At 40.6% G+C, this 19,487-nt stretch overlaps 2 protein-coding genes across 2 annotated transcripts; one reads left to right on the top strand and one right to left on the bottom strand.

Annotated features, from left to right (window-relative positions):
* The first annotated feature begins 1,027 nt into the window (after positions 1-1,027).
* On the top strand, positions 1,028-10,455 carry CPT2 (carnitine palmitoyltransferase 2). Its single transcript, XM_084290783.1, has 5 exons — positions 1,028-1,225; positions 1,969-2,049; positions 2,164-2,270; positions 6,325-7,629; positions 8,551-10,455. The coding sequence occupies exons 1-5, from the start codon at positions 1,113-1,115 to the stop codon at positions 8,880-8,882; spliced, it is 1,938 nt and encodes a 645-aa protein (XP_084146909.1). The 5' UTR covers positions 1,028-1,112; the 3' UTR covers positions 8,883-10,455.
* Positions 10,456-10,570: 115 nt separating this feature from the next.
* On the bottom strand, positions 10,571-19,358 carry CZIB (CXXC motif containing zinc binding protein). Its single transcript, XM_084290784.1, has 8 exons — positions 19,100-19,358; positions 18,930-19,013; positions 18,263-18,319; positions 17,425-17,506; positions 15,708-15,739; positions 15,123-15,200; positions 11,803-11,868; positions 10,571-10,978 (listed from the first exon to the last, which is right to left on the bottom strand). Exons 1-8 carry the CDS (start codon positions 19,103-19,105, stop codon positions 10,901-10,903), a joined length of 483 nt encoding a protein of 160 aa, XP_084146910.1. The 5' UTR covers positions 19,106-19,358; the 3' UTR covers positions 10,571-10,900.
* Between the last annotated feature and the right edge of the window lie 129 nt (positions 19,359-19,487).

Below are 19,487 nucleotides of genomic sequence, written 5' to 3'. Positions count from 1 at the left end.
GAAGGCTGTGTTTGAGTACATTACCTGGTCTTCCTGGTTTGGGATTTGGGGATCAATGTAATTCATGCATACAAATGCATACAAGTAATGTTACTGCACCGTTTTCCTGTGCAGGACAGAGCAGGTAACATTGTGAACTGGACTATCACAACAGGGCAAACCAGGTAAAACTGAACTTCATTAACTAAAGCAGGCTTGGATATTTTGTTTTTGAGACCAAGAAAAGACAGAATGTGTAGCCTAAGAGCCACGTATTGATCAGAAAAGGCTGATATACTGAAACACGCAAAGAGACCTTCTGGCATTTGGCATTGATTATCTTGGAAGCAAAATGATTTCACTTTTTCTCCTGCCGCTATGTTGATTAGAGTAGGGCCAATTTACTTTCAGAGGATTACCAGACTAAGCCACAGGGATTGCTTTCCTTTCCTTTGTCATGTCTGCATTCAGCCCAACACTGATTTTTATGCTAGTATCTGATACAATTACACTACTGTAACCATTCACCATGCTGCACTTACTGAAACTCTACTGTAGTGTGTGGGTTATCCTAAGATTATTCAGTGTTTTTATGGAAAATATTCCATACAGGAGAACAAATGTGGGTATTTACTGTTTTATTTTAGATTGCAATGCAGTACTTGTAGCTACGTGCTCATGTGTGAGTCAAAAACTCATGAGACCAGACCATGGTCTGCAAGCAGGATCTGAATACAGTAGGGTCAATATGACAAGAGTGCTGCTGTCAGGAGAATCCCATAATATGTGATCATATTAGGTGATCTTAAGTGTCAGGAGAATCCCATAATTTTTTATTAATACATGTGGTAAGAAACCACTGAACTGACACTGCAAGCTCAGTGCAGGCAATTCCTAAAACTGAGGTGATGTTGTTATCGTGACAGCACACTTCCCCAACGGAGAAACGCGGCAAGACCCCTTCCCTCCCTCAGGCGCCCCGGCCGCCATTTGCCCCCCGCGGGCGGGCCGGGAGCTCCGCGGCCGGGGCGGAGCTGCGGGGGCGGAGCCGTTGGGGCCGGAGCTGTGGAGGCGCCGCCGCCGCCGGGCCGCAGAGCGGGGCCGGGGCGGGTGAGGCGGGTGTCGCGGGCGTCATGGCGGCGCGGCAGCTGCTGCTGCTGCGGCGGGGCTACAGCAGCGCGGGCGCTGCCGAGTACCTGCACCGCAGCATCGTGCCCACCATGCACTACCAGAAGAGCCTGCCCAGGTACCGCCGGGCTCGGCGGGGACGCGGGCAGAGGTCGGGCGCCGCAGGGCCGCAGCCCTGGGGTGTCTGCTGGGAGGAGAGGGCAAGGGAGGGAAGAGAAAGGAAGGGAAGGGAAGGAAAGGGCACGAAAGGAAGGGAAGGGAGGCGGCTTGCTCTGGCTGGCTCTGGTGTTCTGTGTTCTCTTCCTGAAACTCCGTGGAGAAGGATGGTTTTTGTTCTTTAAAGCACAGATACAACTGTCAAGTCACTTTCGAAAGTTGAGATTGGAAAGTAATCCCTGTACGTGTAATGGAGTTACTTTCTAGTTAGAGGAGGCTTAGAAAGGTACTGAGTAGGAAATCTGTAAGGAAATGTTCAGCACCCAGCAGTGAGCGGTAGTCCGGTACAGGAGGTGGCCAACCGAGCTGCACCATGCTCCTGAACAGAGGCTTCCCCTTGGTGCACCTTGTGACCCTGTGCTGCTTACGAGGTACTAACACCCTTCACTGCAATAACTTTAAAACAGGACAGTCAAGTTTTTTTTTTTTTTTAACTTGTTTTCCTTCTCACAAGAAGCTTATGCATTGAGGATGTATGTCCGTATATTCCCTTTCTTCTTCTTACTGAAGAAACTTTTAAACTATTTAGATAGTATGGAGGATAAGGAAGAAAGAAGATGGAAAAGACTACAGTGTAAGAAACTGAGTCTTAATCGGTGCTGTTACTCATGAAGTGTGTATCTCTTTTTGTTCCCCTTCCTTCAGACTGCCGGTTCCCAAGCTAGAAGATACAATTAAGAGATATCTGAATGCACAGAAACCTCTTTTAAACGATGACCAGTTCAGGTACGGACAAACAAGATACACATACTGCGTTACCATTTGTTGCTTCAAAGCCACGGTTTCATATCAAAAATATAAATTATGACAGAACTTCAAATCTTTTATTGATTGCTGTAGGAAAACTGAAGAACTTGCTCATCAGTTTGAAAAGGGGATTGGAAGAGAGCTGCATGAGCAATTAGTTGCTCAAGACAAACAGAACAAGCATACTAGTTACATCACAGGTATGTTGACCAACTGGATATTGAAGGAGCCTTTAGATCATTGTACTTGATAATACGTAGCTCATAATGCTGCAAATAAAATAGGCTGAAGCTTAAGTTCTCTGTTTCATTAACTTCGAATAACATCTGGTGTATTCTACCTGTGACAATATTTGAGCAAATTCTGAGTCTCTGGTGGAATGAAGAAGGTTCTTCATGTAGCTTGAATATGCCAGAATTCTGCAGGATGTGGGACTATAATTCTTGTTAAGTACTATAAGACATTTTTCCCTTTTAGAAAAGCAAAAATACCCTTTTAGAGTAGAAAATACCAAAGGCACTAGTAAAATATAATCAAAAGGGATGGGAAAGAACAGTGATGCTATTGGAGTTAAAACAAAAAAAAACTGTCGAAGGAAGAGGTCAACCACAAAGATAATATTTTATTACAAGTTAATTATGCAGATGAAATTATTTTTCTGAAATCAGATTACTTTGCTGAAAACAAGATTTCTCTGTGACATACAGTCTTATTTTTAGTTTGGTCTTTTCTAAAGGAACACTCTGCATTCTATACTGCCATCATAAAAAGGGAAATAGATGGGAAATAGGTCACGGCAAGAAGTTAGGTATACTTTCGTAAGGGTAGATCTTAAAATGTAGGATGGGCAACTTTGTAGGAGTATTCTGTAGTGATAGTTTCTTGGGAAAATTCTCTCATTATGCTGATACAAGAGGTGGATAGATATTAAAGATTAGTTTTTCATGAGTTGCTTTGTGTAAATTTGAGTTTATGGTTTTTATTTTGTATTGTGTTCATTGCTATCTATTTACTATAGGTTAATAGAGGAGCTTAACCAGTAGCTCCCCTAAGGAAAGTAAAGCAATCATTTTCAAATAATTCTAAGTTACTTAGCAATAAAACTGAACCTTGAGGGAGTTCAGAAAATATGACTAAGATTTGGAAGGCAGAAATAATCAGTGCTCTGGACTTGAAACAACCTCCCCCCCCCAAAAAAAACAAACCAAAACCAAACCAAACCAAAACAAAACAAAAATACTTTTTTAAAGAGCAAAAGAAAAAGAGATACACAGAAAGAGGAAGATGAGAATAAGGGAAAACAAATTAAGAGAGGGAGAGTATGCATGGAGTTTTTAGGTTGTTCTTCTTCCTTGTTGCTTCCACTGGCTTCCAAATACAAGTGCCTTCTTATGAAATTACTGGATGGATAGCAACAGAGGTGGAAATACTCAATTACTTAAGGAAGTTGAAGCTTACATGTTGTCTAGTGAATGCAATTCTGCCCTCACTGTCTATTGAGAGTGCCCATAAGGGTATTAGCTTAACAAGTTGCACAGCAACCACAAACTCTGTAGAGAATACCAGATTATTTCACATAAGCTGCTAGTCAGTTTATTAGCTTATGCGTTCTATTCACTTTGTACAGTATCTGGGTTTTAACTGGTGCTAACTGTATGGTGTTTGTCAAGGCTAACCAGCATGCTTCTGCTTTGTGTCAATGAAATACAGGGTGTTTGTTTTCCTCTTTGTTTAGTTATTATTTTTAGGCCTCATAGAAGACCTGTTCTACTTTAAATTGTTTTCTGAAAATATGTATAGTTGCATCCATGCTGGACTTTCAAGTCCAAGGTTAAAAGGCTACATAATGATGTGGAATGTGTTTTTAAAATCATAATGAGTGCCAGTTACACTCATCTAGAATTAAAATTATGACAGATCCTTGAGTTACCTGTTGGCCTTCTTAGAACTCAGCTAGAAATTTATACTTGGGAATGATCCAGGCTTGAAATAATAATCTTTCATTCATCGGCTGCCTTGAGATGAACTTGGTATCCACTTGTTTCTGGTGTCTGCTTCCATACAACTTGTAATACCAAAACTTAACGAGTTCAGTGTTGTTAACAATGATGAAATAGATGCTACTTAAGAAGAAGAAGAAAAAAACAAACACAAAACAATCCTTTGCTGCCTGTGGCTATGCCTCCTGGATTTTTGTTTTACTCATAAGCATATGTGGAGGTGTGATTGCATTTTAGAGCTATGATGGCCTCCCTTCATTACAGCACAGACAAAAAACATTTGTGTCACATTCATGCTTCTTGCTATGCTGACATACCATGTGATGAAATGAGACTGTAAAAAACCTGTAGGTGTCAGATGTTATTCTTCTTTCTGAAGTCTGTTCTCAGTCTGGAATAATAACCTTGAGGTCCCTTCTAACCTAGAATATCCTGAGTTGGAAGGGACCCATAAGGATCATCAAGTCCATCTCCTGGCACCACACAGGTCTACCCAAAAATTCAGACCATGTGACTAAGAGCACAGTCCAAACGCTTCTTAAACTCTGACAGGCTTGGTGCAGTGACTGCTTCCCCGGGGAGCCTGTTCCAGTGCCCAACAGCCCTCTTGGTGAAGAACCTCTTCCTGATGTCTAACCTAAACCTCCCCAGCTGCAGCTTGACACCATTCCCAGGCGTCCTATCGCTGGTCACTAAAGAGAATAGATCAGTGCCTTCCCCTCCACTGCCCCTCGTGAGGAAGCTGTAGGTCGCGATGAGGTCTCCCCTCAGCCTCCTCTTTTCCAGGCTGAACCTCATCATATTGCCAGCTTAAGAACCCAATTGTAATGCATCGGTATCAAGAGTGCTGTTCAGTGCTGTTTGCTTTAGTGGATAGGAGGAGGAAAAAGGTGAAAATGCGTGACAGCAAATGTGGATGGAGGAATGCTGCCAGGAAGGGAGGGATAGGAATGAGGAAAAACAATAAGGGAAACTCTGCCTCAGAAATAATTGCAGAATCACAGAATATCCTGGGTTGGAAGGGACCCACAAGGATCATCTAGTCCAACTTCTGATTCCACCCAGGACCACCCAAAAACTAAACCAGCTGTCTGAGAGCTTTGTCCAAATACTTCTTGAACTTTGTCAGGCTTGGTGCTGTGACCACTGCCCTGGGGAGCCTGTCCCAGTGCCCGATCACCCTGTTGGTCAAGAACCTTTTCCTGAAACCGAGCCTGACCCTCCCCTGTCCCAGCTCCATGCCATTCCCTCGGGTCCTGTCGCTGTCCCCAGAGAGCAGAGCTCCCTCATGAGGGAGCTACAGGCTGCCATGAGGCGTCCCTTCAGCCTGCTCTGCTGAACAAACCAAGGGACCTCAGCTGCTACTCAGTGTCTTCCCCTCCAGACCCTTCACCATCTTTGTAGCCTTCCTTTGGATGCTCTCTAATAGTTTTATGCCCTTTTTATACTGTGGCACCCAGAACTGCACACAGTACTCGAGGCTGCACCAGTGCAGAGCAGAGCAGTACAGCCCCTTCCCTTGACCAGCTGGCAGTGCTGTGCCTGATGCACCCCAAGACACGCCTGGCCCTTTGGCAGCCAGGGCACACTGCTGGCTCATATTCAGCTTGCTGTTGACCAAAACCCCCAGATCCACTTCTGTGGGGCTGTTCCTCAGCCTCTTGTCTCCCAGTCTGTATGTATATCCAGGGTTGTCCCTTCCCAGGTGCAGAATCTAGCACTTGCTCTTTTTAAACTTGATATTTTTGGTGGTTGCACAGCTCACTAATTTGTCAAGATCTCTCTGAAAGGCTTCTCTATGCTCAAGATAAGATTATAAAGAGAATCATGCCCTCAGTGATAGAGAATTGAAGAAATTTGTAGTTTAAGTTTAAAGGCGTGCTGTAGTCTAAATGTGAGATGTTCAATGAAATCAGTGCCAGGGAGCTGCATTGCATATCACAGGAGTTATGGTTTATCACTGAGATATACAGAAAACATGGAAATTTTCCCTCAGTGCTGGTGACATTGAGAATCTTCATATGGATCGCTCCAAATACAGTATTTTTACAGTTAGCCAGCAGTACGTCTCCTAGTAATTGGAGATTGGGAGAGTCCTTGAGGGAATTACTGCACATTTTTTTCTAGTTTATTTGCACTTCAATAGGTATTAATGATTACTGTTTGAGGCGGGATATTGATTACATGAACCTCTGGTCTGATTCAGTACACTGCTTTTATGTTCTGACCTGTTTCTCAATTCTCTTGTTTCCAGGTCCCTGGTTTGATATGTACCTAAAATCACGTGACCCTGTTGTTTTGAATTTTAATGCATTTATGTCTTTTAATCCTGACCCAAAATCTGAGTATAATGATCAACTCATACGAGCTACGAATATGACTGTTTCTGCTGTGCGTTTTATGAAGACCTTCAGGGCTGGTTATCTTGAACCTGAGGTTTTTCACCTCAATCCAGAAAAAAGTGACACTGAGCTCTTTAAGAAAATTATTCGATTTGTGCCTTCCTCACTTTCTTGGTTTGGTGCCTACATGGTCAATGCATACCCCCTAGATATGTCTCAGTACTTCAGGCTTTTCAATTCTACACGGTTGCCTAAACTCAACAGAGATGAGCTTTTGACAGATGAAAAGGCAAAACACTTGCTGGTAATGAGAAAAGGGAATTTTTATGTATTTGATGTTATTGATAGAGATGGAAATATGGTGAAACCTTCAGAAATACAAGCACACTTGAAATACATCCTCAGTGACAACAGTCCAGTCCCAGACTTCCCACTTGGCTACCTCACCAGTGAAAACCGAGATACTTGGGCATTGCTGAGAAAGAATCTACTGGATAGCGGCAATGAGGAAGCTCTTCAAAAAGTAGACACTGCTCTGTTTTGTTTAAGTTTAGATGATTTTCCCATTAAAGACTTTGTGCACTTGTCCCATACTATGTTGCATGGAGATGGTGCTAACCGCTGGTATGACAAATCCTTTAATCTTATCATAGCTAAAGATGGCACTGCAGGAATTAATTTTGAACATTCCTGGGGTGATGGTGTGGCTGTGCTCAGATTCCAGAACGAAGTCTTTAAAGACAGTACCAAAGTACCAGCTGTCAGCCCTCAGTCGCAGCCTGCTTCCGTCGACTCTTCCAGAGCAGTGCAGAAACTTGACTTTAAGCTGAATGATGCCTTAAAAGCAGGAATTACCAAAGCAAAGCAGAAGTTTGATGCCAGTGTAGAATCACTGTCTATTGATATGATTCAGTTCCATGAAGGGGGCAAGGAACTTCTAAAGCAGAAGAAGGTGAGCCCAGATGCTGTGGTTCAGCTCGCCTTCCAGATGGCTTTCCTTCGACAATACAATCAGACGGTTGCTACATATGAATCTTGTAGTACTGCAGCTTTCAAACATGGTCGCACAGAAACTATCCGTCCTGCCTCTATTCATACAAAGAAGTGTTCGGAGGCTTTTGTCAGGGAACTGTCCAAACATAGCACGGAAGAGCTTCAGAAGTTGATTGTGGAGTGCTCCAAATACCATGGCCGTTTGACAAAAGAAGCTGCTATGGGTGAGTAGGAATGTATCACTTTTCTTTTTGCACTAAAATGTTTGTTGAAGTTGCTATCAAAGTTTTACTTCACAAGTAAATAATTAAATTTCGATGTAGGTCTGATGTTAATGCAAACTTAACTGTAACAGAAAGCTGCAGTTTAAAATGTGTTCCATGACCCTCATTTCTTGATTAGGGGGAGATGCCTCTGTGCTCCTAGTTCCCTGTTAACATGTCTAGATTTCCTTCTTACTGTAGTTTTGTCCTTAAAGCAGCCGGGCTGTTTGAAGCACTAATACTTAATATATGCTATACTCTCCAAGGCAACTAAGAACTTCGGCTTTATGACTGAAGAGTTGCTGCCTAATCCCTGCAGGGGTATAAAGGCTTTAACAACTTCCAAAGCAAACTGATTCTTTGGCTGTGCTACTCTTGGTATTTTTCTAAATGCTTTATTTCGAATCGACCTTCCCAGAAGCATAACTTGCTGTACTGTTTCAGTGAAGTCAGTGAGACTTTATTGAACATTACCCCACAGAGTCTAAAATGTGCCTCCTGTTGATGCAAGATCTTCTTTAGATTCACAAATTTTAGGAAAGCCTTTCTCTTTTGAAAAAAAAAAGAAAAAAAAAAAGGAAATGTTCAGATAAAGAATGTGATGCATTATTAAAATTGCCTGTTAACATTGCTTTATTTACTATCATGATTCCTGGCTGAGGCTAGCAGTACAACAGCAAGCCCTCATTCCTCAGCACAGGTGCATTAGAAGTGCAGAAAAATTTCTAGGTTCTGAAAAGTGTTTCTTGCTAATACAAAAAAAAACCTCAGTTCTTCAGACCTCTTCTTTTGTGGCTTAAAAGTAAGGTGTTATGTAAAAAGTGAGTTTACTTCCTACAAAAATTAGTCATATCTCTAATACTTGTTATTTTATTTTAACAGGTCAGGGATTTGACCGACATCTCTTTGGGTTGCGCTATTTAGCCCAATCCAAAGGTATTGCATTGCCTGATTTCTATCAAGACCAAGCCTATGCTCGAATTAATTACAACATAATTTCTACAAGCACATTAGTTAGCCCGGCTGTGCAGTTAGGAGGATTTGGCCCAGTGGTGCCTGATGGCTATGGAGTAGGATATCAAGTACATGATGATTGGATAGGTTGCAATGTTTCGTCTTACCCAACTAGGAATGGTAAAGAATTCCTTCAGTGCATACACAAGTCACTGGAAAGTATCTTCAGTGTTTTAAAGGGCAAGAAGGTAGGTAGTTAGACAAAAGGGATGGAAGACTTACAGTTGTGATAGAGAATACAGACCTTGTCTAATTGGCAGTACCTACTAATCAGTGTTCAACGTGGCTGAAACCGAAGAGCTAAATTGGCTTCAATTAGCTTCCTTGAACTTGAATACTGTGTAGATTCAATTTGAAATTTTTATCTATTTTAAAGAAATCAAGTGCAGACCTTGAATGCATTATTTCAGGAAATACAAGCATTCATGATGTTGAAAAATGAAGTAACAGAACTGGCTGTTGAAACAGATCCACATGCTCTTAAAATACATTTAAAATAAAAAGCATTGTTACCACATTTGTGACCTCTAACATCTTTGTTCTATGAGTGTTCAGGCAGACAGCAGCACTGTGAAACCACCCTTAAACTGTTTGGTTTTAAAGTAATATATGCAATAGTTTTAAATATGAAAGAGTGATTATGTTTGCACTCTTGCAGTAAGCTTCCTTACTAACTTGTCACACCTACTTTTCTCTTTAAACTTGAATCAACATCAGAACTGATTGTACCTCAACGGTTTGAAGCCTTTCCAATATAACAGCTTTTTGAGAAACAAAAAATGAAGTGCAAGGCTTTAACTAACCTGCAGTTACCAACTGTGCTGTTAAATTGACGAAAAGACAATTGTGATGCAATAAAGCTATATAATAATAACCACAGTTATTTTATTACTGGTATCAAAATCATACAGTGTGGGTAGTCTCTCTATCAGTATCTCATGTTTCTTGTAAAGGTTAGAAAGAATACTTTTCAAAGCCTGCTGCAGTGTTGTCTTTCACCTTCCATATGTGAAGTTTGTCCAGTAATCTGCTGCTTTTGTTCTGCTGTGTACACGTGCTCCTGTGCCTTCAAAAAGTCACTGAACTTTATCATTGGAATTCTCTTTCCAATATTCCTCCTGCTGTAGTGACCTTAACAGAATATTTTTCTAATTTTTTTGCTTACTTTTGTACTTGCCTTTGGCTGCAATTCTTTATGTCATTTATTGTACCAAATATTAGAGTTTTAGTGCTTAGAGATGCATCTTTAATGCATCAGGGTTTGTTGTAGGAATTCTAAAGACTAAGGCTTAGCCAAACATGCTGAAGGGTTCAAGGAAAGCTTGAGCATACACATCGCTATAAAGTAGTCACACCATGAATTCAAGATCAAACTGGCGCAGACAGGTTCCTCCCAGTGCTCGTAACTCAGACTTACCATGATTATCCTTGCAATTTATATGAAGAAGGGAAGGTGATCATTTTGGGGGGTGAATGAACTAATTTAATCAGAGCAAAAGTCTTTGAATGAAGTTCCTTAGAGAAAGTTGGTGTTTTTTTGAACATGAGAACAATTAGCAAGATAGTGAGAGCACTTTCCAGAAGTAGAAAGTCTGTCTGCAATTCGAAATGAGTAAAGTTGATCTACAGAAAGATAATTTGATTTTCAGAAGGTGTAACAGCTAGGCATAAGTGTCAGTGTAAGTCAAACTCAGTAGTATTCTCAGTAAATTCACTTCATTGTCTTTAAGAGCTTTCTGCCAGTTCAAATAAAGATCTACCTTTTTGCTTGAACAGTTAGTACCATCTCTTTACTAATACTCTTATCTACCTCCTGATGCTAGGAATGGTGGGTGAAAATACCTTATTTGCTTACGTTAAAGAATCAAATGTGTATACTTCTCAGTGATACTATTTAAAACTTCGAGGCAGTGAGTTGCCTAAATAGTTGATGCGCTAGTTAAGCTACAGCCCACGTCAAGCATACATTTTACCAAAACCAACAACATTATGAAAATGGCCAAGTTCACTTGAGCATACATGCAACTTTCAGTCTGTACTAAGACCATCTCAAAGTGCTCTGTGAAAAATCTTTTATTAGATGTTCTGAGGACAGTCACTTACTGAAGTTTACATTTCCGAAGTACAGCCGTGTGAAAAGTAACTCCAAGGAAACTGTCTCTGATGGTTACAGCTCCCTCATCAATAAGCATACCAAGGTTTACGAGCTGAATGAACGTTAGCATTTCACAAATTTATGGGTAACTTCATAGATTCCAACAGATTCCTTTGTTTTTTCATCATAGTCATTCCAATCCTGTAGGAATTAAGATTTCATAGTATTAGTCACAGACGATAGATGGCAATAGTGTCTAAATCTGACTGTAATTCAAACTGAAACTAAGCCTTACTCAAAGTTTGGGTCCTGAAGATTACACAGTACTTCCTGCAGAAATGTTACCTACATTCTAATTTCTGAGAGAAGCAAGAGCACTGCCCTGAAATTAAACGAAATTCAGTATCAGTGTTTTTATTTTAAACTTTTTTTTTTTTTTAAATGTAGTCCACAGCCTGTAGTGGACAAAATGGCAACCACGGCAGATGAAAGGATTATCTATCATTTACAATACCCTAGTCACGTGGCTCAGCAGACAAGCAGATCCCTGCCAAGTAGGATACAGGGGAACAGATTTGACCTTGAGATTCTTGCTCACAGTCAAGGAAGATTTGTAATGCTGGACTCATTATCCTGCGCTTTGAAGGAGTGTCTTTATCTTACTTTTTAAGATCTCTGTGCAGAGGAAAAAGTACAGATATTGTAGAGAAATCACTTCACCACTCTGAATCACCCCAGCCACTTAGTATTGCAGGTGTTTGCTCTTTGACATTTCTGATGACTTAAAAGTTGCATTTATACCTTTGTCAGCTCTTGAGATTGAAAATACGTACTTCTAAAATGAAGCTGTTAGTCATGCTGGTTATTCACAGTTGTTGTAGCTTCTCTATCTGGTTACAACCTTCCCGTACCTATATGAAAGCATAAAACTAGCCTCTTGTATGTGTGAGTTCCGTATTTGGACTATTGTCTTAAGGAAAGAATGCTAGATAATTAGACTCACTAATGAAACTAAGACAACGTACCTTTTCTAACAAGTTTATGTCATTAAAAGGTGTACCAGACTCTGCACCTTCAGCAGCAAACCCTGCCTGCAAACACAAACAAATTGGGAATAAGTTTGTAAGAAAAAGCTGTAGCAAGAAAATAATAAATATATAATCATTGAAATGTTTAAAGAAAGTAACAGCATGTTTTTATTTTATTTCTTCTAGATTAGGTAGGAAAAATAGCCAAGCTGTTTCAAGGGTCAGTATGACGTTGTGATCCTGTTTGTGAAGTGGGCAATTTTGACCTAAGCAACCACAATGTAAAATTAAGACAGGACTGCTCTTCCGTTTTTCCTCCCCAAAAGGTACTTTTAAGAGTTATAAATAATCTTAACCTTGAGTTTTTACATTCATCTAGCAGCATCCAAGTACTAATAGCTTTAATTTGTGTTCAGAATCTGTATAGGCATGATGTGTGGAATAGCTTTGTGATAAACTCACTGCAAGAAAACAATAGAAAGAATACAAGGAAAAGTTAATAGTTTTGGCTTAAACATCATCAGAATCCAAGCCACTCCAGAAAAGGAAGTGGCTTGTAGTGCATTTAGGTACTAAAGTGATTAGCAAGCCTTGAGTGAAAGGAGGATCAGTTAGCTGACTGAACAGATCAAGATACCCAAATAGTCTTTTAAAGGGGAAAGTTCATCACTGTTGCTACTGTTCCTGTTTTTAAAGAAGTGAAAGAAAAGATAGCACTAGCACGAGGAAGTAAGCAAGCATATCAATGATGTATATAACACAAGGAAGATATTTTTTCTGGTTTTCTGTATAACATCTGTTATTTTAGGGCTTACAGTAATCAAGCTGTAAATTCTACTAGTTTTAAAAGTAAATTTAAAAGTCTTAACCATCTCGGTAGCATACAGGAAGGTTTCGTATACTGCCATTTCTAACTGCAGAAGTGACTGTGAACTGACAAAAAGCAAAGGTTTTCAGCAGGGGATCTGCATGAGCATTTTTGGTAAAGAAATCCCCAGACATTTAACTGTGTAGGAACATGTGAAATAAGCCACAATATTGTAAAATATTTGGGGATTTGAGTGGAAGGTTAAGCATTTGGGAGTTAAGCAGACTGCAGGGCAGACATGACAAAAGTAGAGCTATCTGCAAGGTGCGATGTGAATACATCCTTTATATAATTATCAGAAGCCCATCTCAAGGGAATTGCTATGGGTTAGGAGGAAGATCAGCATCAAGGGACAAAAATGGAAAGCTGCAGTACAGAACAAAGACTAGGAAAGTAAAAGAAACCCAGCTTTTTCTACCTGAAGATATCCACCAGCACTCCAAGGAGCAAGAAGCCATGTGACTGGAATTACAGGCTCCTGTACCAGACACCCTCAGGGGGACTTGCATTCTTACAGCTTTGGTGTCAGGGCAGACTCATTTAATCTTTGCTGAAGGGACCTGAGAAATGCAGTGACTCGTCTGCCCCCTGCTGACTGGCGAAGGACCAGCAGTTAAAGCGTCAACACTGAAGAAGCAAAAATCGCTCTGTTGACTTTAAAACGCAAGGTACTGTCACACTTTTTTTTTTTTTTCTTTTTAAGCAATGTAACTATTATTTTTGGCAAAAAGCAAAGAAGATGAAACAGATTTAAGAGAAATTTTATAAAACTTATATTTTTTAGTTGAAGCATTCAACAGAGGGACAGGAACAGGAAAGTAGCTAAACTATCCTTAAGTAAAACCAATAATTATGTATCAGATTCACAGTAGATGTATCTATGTAAGCATGTTAAAAAGAAAGATAAGGAACTGTAAAAAAAAAAAAAAATGTCCTTGCCCATTATTAGAAGTACCTTGTTTGAATATGTTGTTCAAAGTAGATAGACGAAGAGGTTTCAAGTCAGAGAATCAAAGGATACTCTCTCTTTAGACTCATTTTATTTTTTTAGGAAAACTACTACCAGTTTGAATAAGAAACACAAGTATTAAGGCAGTCTAAATTGACTTCACATGTGGTTGTATTATGTTCACATATATATGTGTGTATATATATACAAATGCTATGGCCAGTCCTGTTTAGTGCTAGTCAAGAGCCAGTCCTAGGACTGCAGAGAAGTGAGGCTGGCTTGGATTATGCCAAATACAAAGCAGTTTATAAAACTGTAAGGAACTGCAGAGCCTGTTTACCTGCTCAGCGATTTAAGTGTACTCTCTAGCAGAGTGCACAGACCAAGCTTTGAGAATATTACTTTAAAAGCTTTATTACAGCTGTGAAGTCTTTGTTCCGCAGATAAAAGTAAATTGACAGAACACAGATCTGTAAGCATCTCCTGCATCTGTAGACTTTCCGTAGATTTTACTCGAAGTGCAAGTTCCTAGGTCTGGCTGCAAAGCTTTCAAAAAGAGATAAGCTAAGAACCTTTCTGTTCCTCAAAGGGAAACAAACAAGCAAAAAATGGAAAATGAAGACCTCCTCCTGCAGCACAATGCAGTGATGATTTCATTTATACCTAATCCCCTGTACTATCAGCTTTTTTGTTCTGTTTGTTAGGATAGTGTCACAGTCTGAGGGAAGGATAAAAGAGGTTTATATTTGTCAGTCTATTTACACCTAATCCGACCGGAATAATAGGTTAAATATAGCAGGGAGTTAGCTTGCATACAGCATGACCATGCACAAGAAAGTGAATCACTGAGGACTGGTTTGGCCACAAAGATCTCCTTTAACTGTAAACCCTGAGATGTGCTTTGCAACAGCCTTCAACTGCCATCTTCAGTTTTGGTATGAACAAGTTTCCAATAGAAAAATGCCAATACTCAATACTCAATTACAGGTTTGGTGATTTCAAATCTAAAATAAAATTTATTTAGAGGCCATATACTGAAAACTGTTCATAACTGGAACTTTGTTTACTCTTTGTAACATACCAGTAACCAAAGAGGAGCTCTCCTGAAAGTGACTAGCTAACTGTGCACTCCTGTGATGCCCATTTGGAAAGACTCCCTTTTGTAATGCTCCCAGACCTTTCAGATCAGTTCAGATGATCAGCGATGAGTTACCTGTAAGGCAATTTGAATGCAACTCCAAGGGGAGTTTAATTTTAGATTTAGATACTTTTTTTTTAGTCACTGGAACCTAAGTACAAAACAATTCCAGAGTTGTTCATGTTAGCTGTTTGTGGGTTTTTTTTTTTTGGAGATGAATAAACTAAAAGAACTGCAGAGAGGAAGAAAAACTGGGGAGGTCCAGGACATTTCAGGAAGAGCAGCAGTGTTTCTAATAGTGTATTTTTTAGAGGCTGTAAGTGGTCTTAAAACTGAGAAACAAATCATGAATAAGAACTCACCTGTGGCTGAAAGTCAACTGGTTCCAGACCTCGGCATTCAAACTCCACTATTGTCTTGAATTTCTCACTGTCTTCAGCCTGTAGTTGAGTCAGAATACCATTAATTTTCAGCTAAAAAAGTTTTCAGAGAAAGACAGTGACAAGTATTAGTCTAGTAATGAACTGCTTTTAAACTGCAGCACTGTCAACTCTGATGTTCCAAGTGACAGCAAAATCCTAGGGCTTGCTTAATAGTTTGCAATTAACTACAATTTCTTAATCTGCCACAAGGAAGCCTTCAAATATGGATGCTACGTAATTGTCTGTGATTTGAGTGGTACAGTTTTGTGTTTTGCTTATGAAATGCATCATGGATTATTCTATATTTGACACTTAAGTGGAAGGGGTAAATAATTACCAAGCTACTGTTAACTGCATATTTTTTTTCTTAGACTGTGTACAGGAGTCTAAAACAGACAATTTTCTATCAGGTGAACATCTCTACCTTCTGTGTTCTTAAAAGAGGAATGCAATGATACAGCAAAAACTCAAAATACTATTAATATTTATCTTTCACTTAATATATAAAAGAGAAAACAAACTTACATTGTAAGGTTTGATCGTCTGACTTAAAATATCTATAAAGAAAAGATACCAGAAGTATAACAGTGAGTGACATTACGTCTTCAGGGTTGTGCACAAACCAAGTACCAGCTTCTTCTCCTTTCTTAAAAATTTCCTTATAGAAAGTAATAGAAACAAAGTAACCAAGCAGTTCTTAGAGTTGTCCATGAAAAAGTAGAATTTACTTTTTCCTCACTTCTCCTGGGAAGTTTGTTTTGCATTGGTAGGGTATCGAAATGGCATAAAGAAAAAGAAATTGCAATGTATGCTTTTGTAAAATGACGTTAAGGGTACAAGTTTTGTTCATGCAGAAACCCAAGCTCCCCAGAAGGCCTGAGAGCCCATCAACTGCAAGACCAAGACCATAGGTCACTATTGTACAGTTTTTTGTCTACCTATCCCTAGCTCCACCCCCAAAGCTGCCTTTGTAGAAATTGTATATAGGGCACAGAGTAGCAAAGAGCCTGTAAGTAACTCTCAAAACTGTTTTGTGCATTTCATGCAAATTTTAACTAGTAGCGTAGTCCATCCTATATTTTTCTAACATGTTTCCTTTCATGCTATCATCATATGTACTTATGTATCTTTATAATGCTGCACTTCAATCCCAGTAGACAGAAAAAATTAATTAGAGAAGGTTGAAATGGACATAATGCAATGGAAAAAATAGATGTGAGGGCCCAACCTACTTGACCATCTGTAGCTAGCATCTCTTTAAATCAAAGTAGAATCTCAAAAGGAAGAAGGAATAGTAATCCAGCCATTTGCAAACAGTACCAGTTTTCAAGCTAAAAAGAGACTTTGATTTCAGGACCTACTTAACAAAAACTGACATGTGGTTTTAGAAGTCTATACTTGTGATAAGCAGCAGGTCTCAGTATCATTCCTTATATTTATTTTAAAGTATTTATCTAGGAGGCTAAGACTTAGAATCCAGTGGGATTATTTTCTTTGGGAAGGTGAAGCGTATATACCTTTCTTTTTACTGCTCCTCATAAAAACAGGACGTTAGGCAGTGAGACTGAAAGGCAAAAAGCTTATTGTGTAACAGGTAAAATGCATTTGCACTCAAGGGTATAGCTTGAATGGCTGGAAACAGGCTTACTTCTGTGTGAAGACAAGCACGTACTGGGTAGGAAAATACCTCTCCGATAATGGAAATGTGGTTTATTTAGGGATATAATCCCTGTAACCTCCCAACCCACTCCTGCCTAGGACATTCCAAGGCTGGACAGATACTACCTCCATGAATGTTTCTGCCCCTTTTTTTTTTCATAAAGAACAAGAAGCGCTTCATCTCTCTCCTGTCACTTCTTAGGAAAAACAAAAGTAGCACTAATATTTAACGTTATCGATTAAGATTATTTTGCCTATCACATTTAGAGAACCAAGTATTTTAATAGCTTGTATTACTGCTGTTAGTAGCAGAAAATAACTTGCTATTGTTAGTTTTAGCAATATGCTGCAAAATTGTTCCTACTATCCCACCATGTGGACCTAACTTCATTTTTTTTTTTTGATGACCAGCTGACCTTCCTATGGCCTTCATGACCATGACAGCAAGTGTGTGCCTGCTTTGAGGTCAAATGTCAGCGTACTTGGAAAAAAACAGCACACCTATCATGCAAAAATTGGGACTAAAAAACAAACTTAGAGAAAAAATATAAAGTGATTGTTTCTTAAATTTCTAAGCACGTACCAATGGAGTTCTCCCTGGAGCACAGCTTGCATTTCTGCACCATAGTGGCGCTTCCTCTGCCTCCTTTCAGGGGAGCGCTGTCCTACAAACCATGACAATGGAGACACCATTTTTAATCGCATTCTAGCTGAGCCACTAGAAGCCTTGGCAAAGGTGAAATAGGTGGTTTTTTTTTGTTTTGTTTTTACAAAAATGGTCTCAACATTTTAAAAATACTGCAATGAGAAGGCGTTTTTAAACTAAAGAGACATGTAATTCAGAAAGCTGTGATTATCAAGGAACAATTCTGTTCCAGCTTTAAAATCCTGAATAATGATAGTTATGTTCTGTCCATATATATAGGCATGTTTGATTAACTCAAAATGTGTTCTTAACATTTAATGTACAACAAAGATGATTATTCCTTCCTAATAACAAAACCTTCTCCTATCCATGACAAATTTTATTCTGCTTTTTCAGTTTCCAAATGCTCATTTGACATGCTTAACTCCCCTTAAATAATCTAAACTTCTCCATAAACATTCCATTAGCATCAGAGGAATGTTCTACAATCACAGGTTTATTCTAATATCACTTCAAAATATGTTATCAATTGATAAGTCTACAGAAAGGAGGCTTTTCAAAGCAGACTGTCACCATTCTAATAGCATATTTCAATTAAATCTCCAATTATTTTTGAATATGAAATACGACAGCATTTCCTGGATGCATATAGCTACTATTTACTATTTTTTCTAAAGTGCAGATTGTCACATCTAATACTAATGTCCACTGCATGTGAGAGGCAGGTTTGTTTCCTCATTTTTGTTCTGAAGCAGGTTGTAAGAGGGAAACATACCATCAATCGCAGGTACTGCCATTTTTCAGAAACTTCTCCACAGTTCCCACATTTCAGCTGAAAAACAAAAAACAGAATGAAAAGCTGCCAGTAAGTAGGGAGTCGGAAGCTGAAGAAGCTGGTGTGAACCCTCAAGATTCACAAACCCCATTTGGTGGCTGAGAGGAGCCCGAGGTGGGTGTCAGCTGCTGCCGACCACACAGCCCCACAGGCTGCACCAACCTCGCAGGTATGCCCACAGCCAGGGTCTGTCCTTCCACACGCTGGATGCAAACCGTGGTGTAACGAAGTCACTGAGCACAAGGTGGGAATGGCACATCCTGCCCTTACTGCAGTTACCAGCAGTGGTTATCAGGATTAGCAACCACCTCAACGATAGAGGCCCTAATGCTTCAAGTTAAGGCTTTTTATTATTATTAAATAATTGTACTAATATACAATATCATGTATGTGTTATGAATGTATATCTATACACCTACACCACCATATTTTGTTGCTCTTGTAGCAGCCTGCTTGCACTGTGTGGAAAAAAAACAACTTTTAAGCTCACCCCACTGAAACTGACATTTAATGCCAGACGCCCCGCTGCGTAGGCTCGCTGGCTGCGCAGCATTTAGCGATAAAAGTTTTTTTCCCTGCCCCTGAAGCCCCCGAGGCCGCCCCGCACCTTGAGGTACCAGCGGAAGTCCTCGCCCTCGGCCCGCAGGCGGGTGATGTTCTCCAGCGTGGCGCGGAGCTGCAGCCCGATCCTCTGCAAGGGGAGAGGCAGCGACAGAGGCCGTCAGCCCGGTATGGCCCTGCCCGGCCTGTCCCGGCCCCGCTGCGGCCCCTACCTACCCCCATGGCCCCGGAGGGTGCCCCACAGCCCCCCGCCGCTCACGGGACGTGCCGCCCTGCAGCCCCCGCTGCCAGCCGACAGCTGCCCCTCACGCCGTCCCGCCTCTCGCGGGAGCCGCTGCGGGTTTAAAGCCGCTCTTGGGTGTTTTGAGTGATTTTTTTTTTTTTTTTTTTCACCCTCCCCTCAGTGCCCTCAGTCAAGCTGGCGGCCGCCTCCCGGTGATCTCTGCCGGGCTGAAGCCGAAGCTGCCCTCAGCTAAGATGGCGCTCGCCAGCGCTGCCCGTCACCGCCCCGCAGGCGGGAGGCTGCGGCCGGGGAGGCGCGGGGGGCCGCCAGGAGGCCCTGCCAGCGGGGCCGGGCGGGCACGGTATGGGGTGAGGTGGTTTT

Source organism: Netta rufina, assembly GCF_964035555.1.
Source record: "Netta rufina genome assembly, chromosome: 8".
NCBI classification, from domain to species: Eukaryota; Metazoa; Chordata; class Aves; order Anseriformes; family Anatidae; genus Netta; species Netta rufina.
This window is presented reverse-complemented; position numbering and strand designations above follow the sequence as displayed.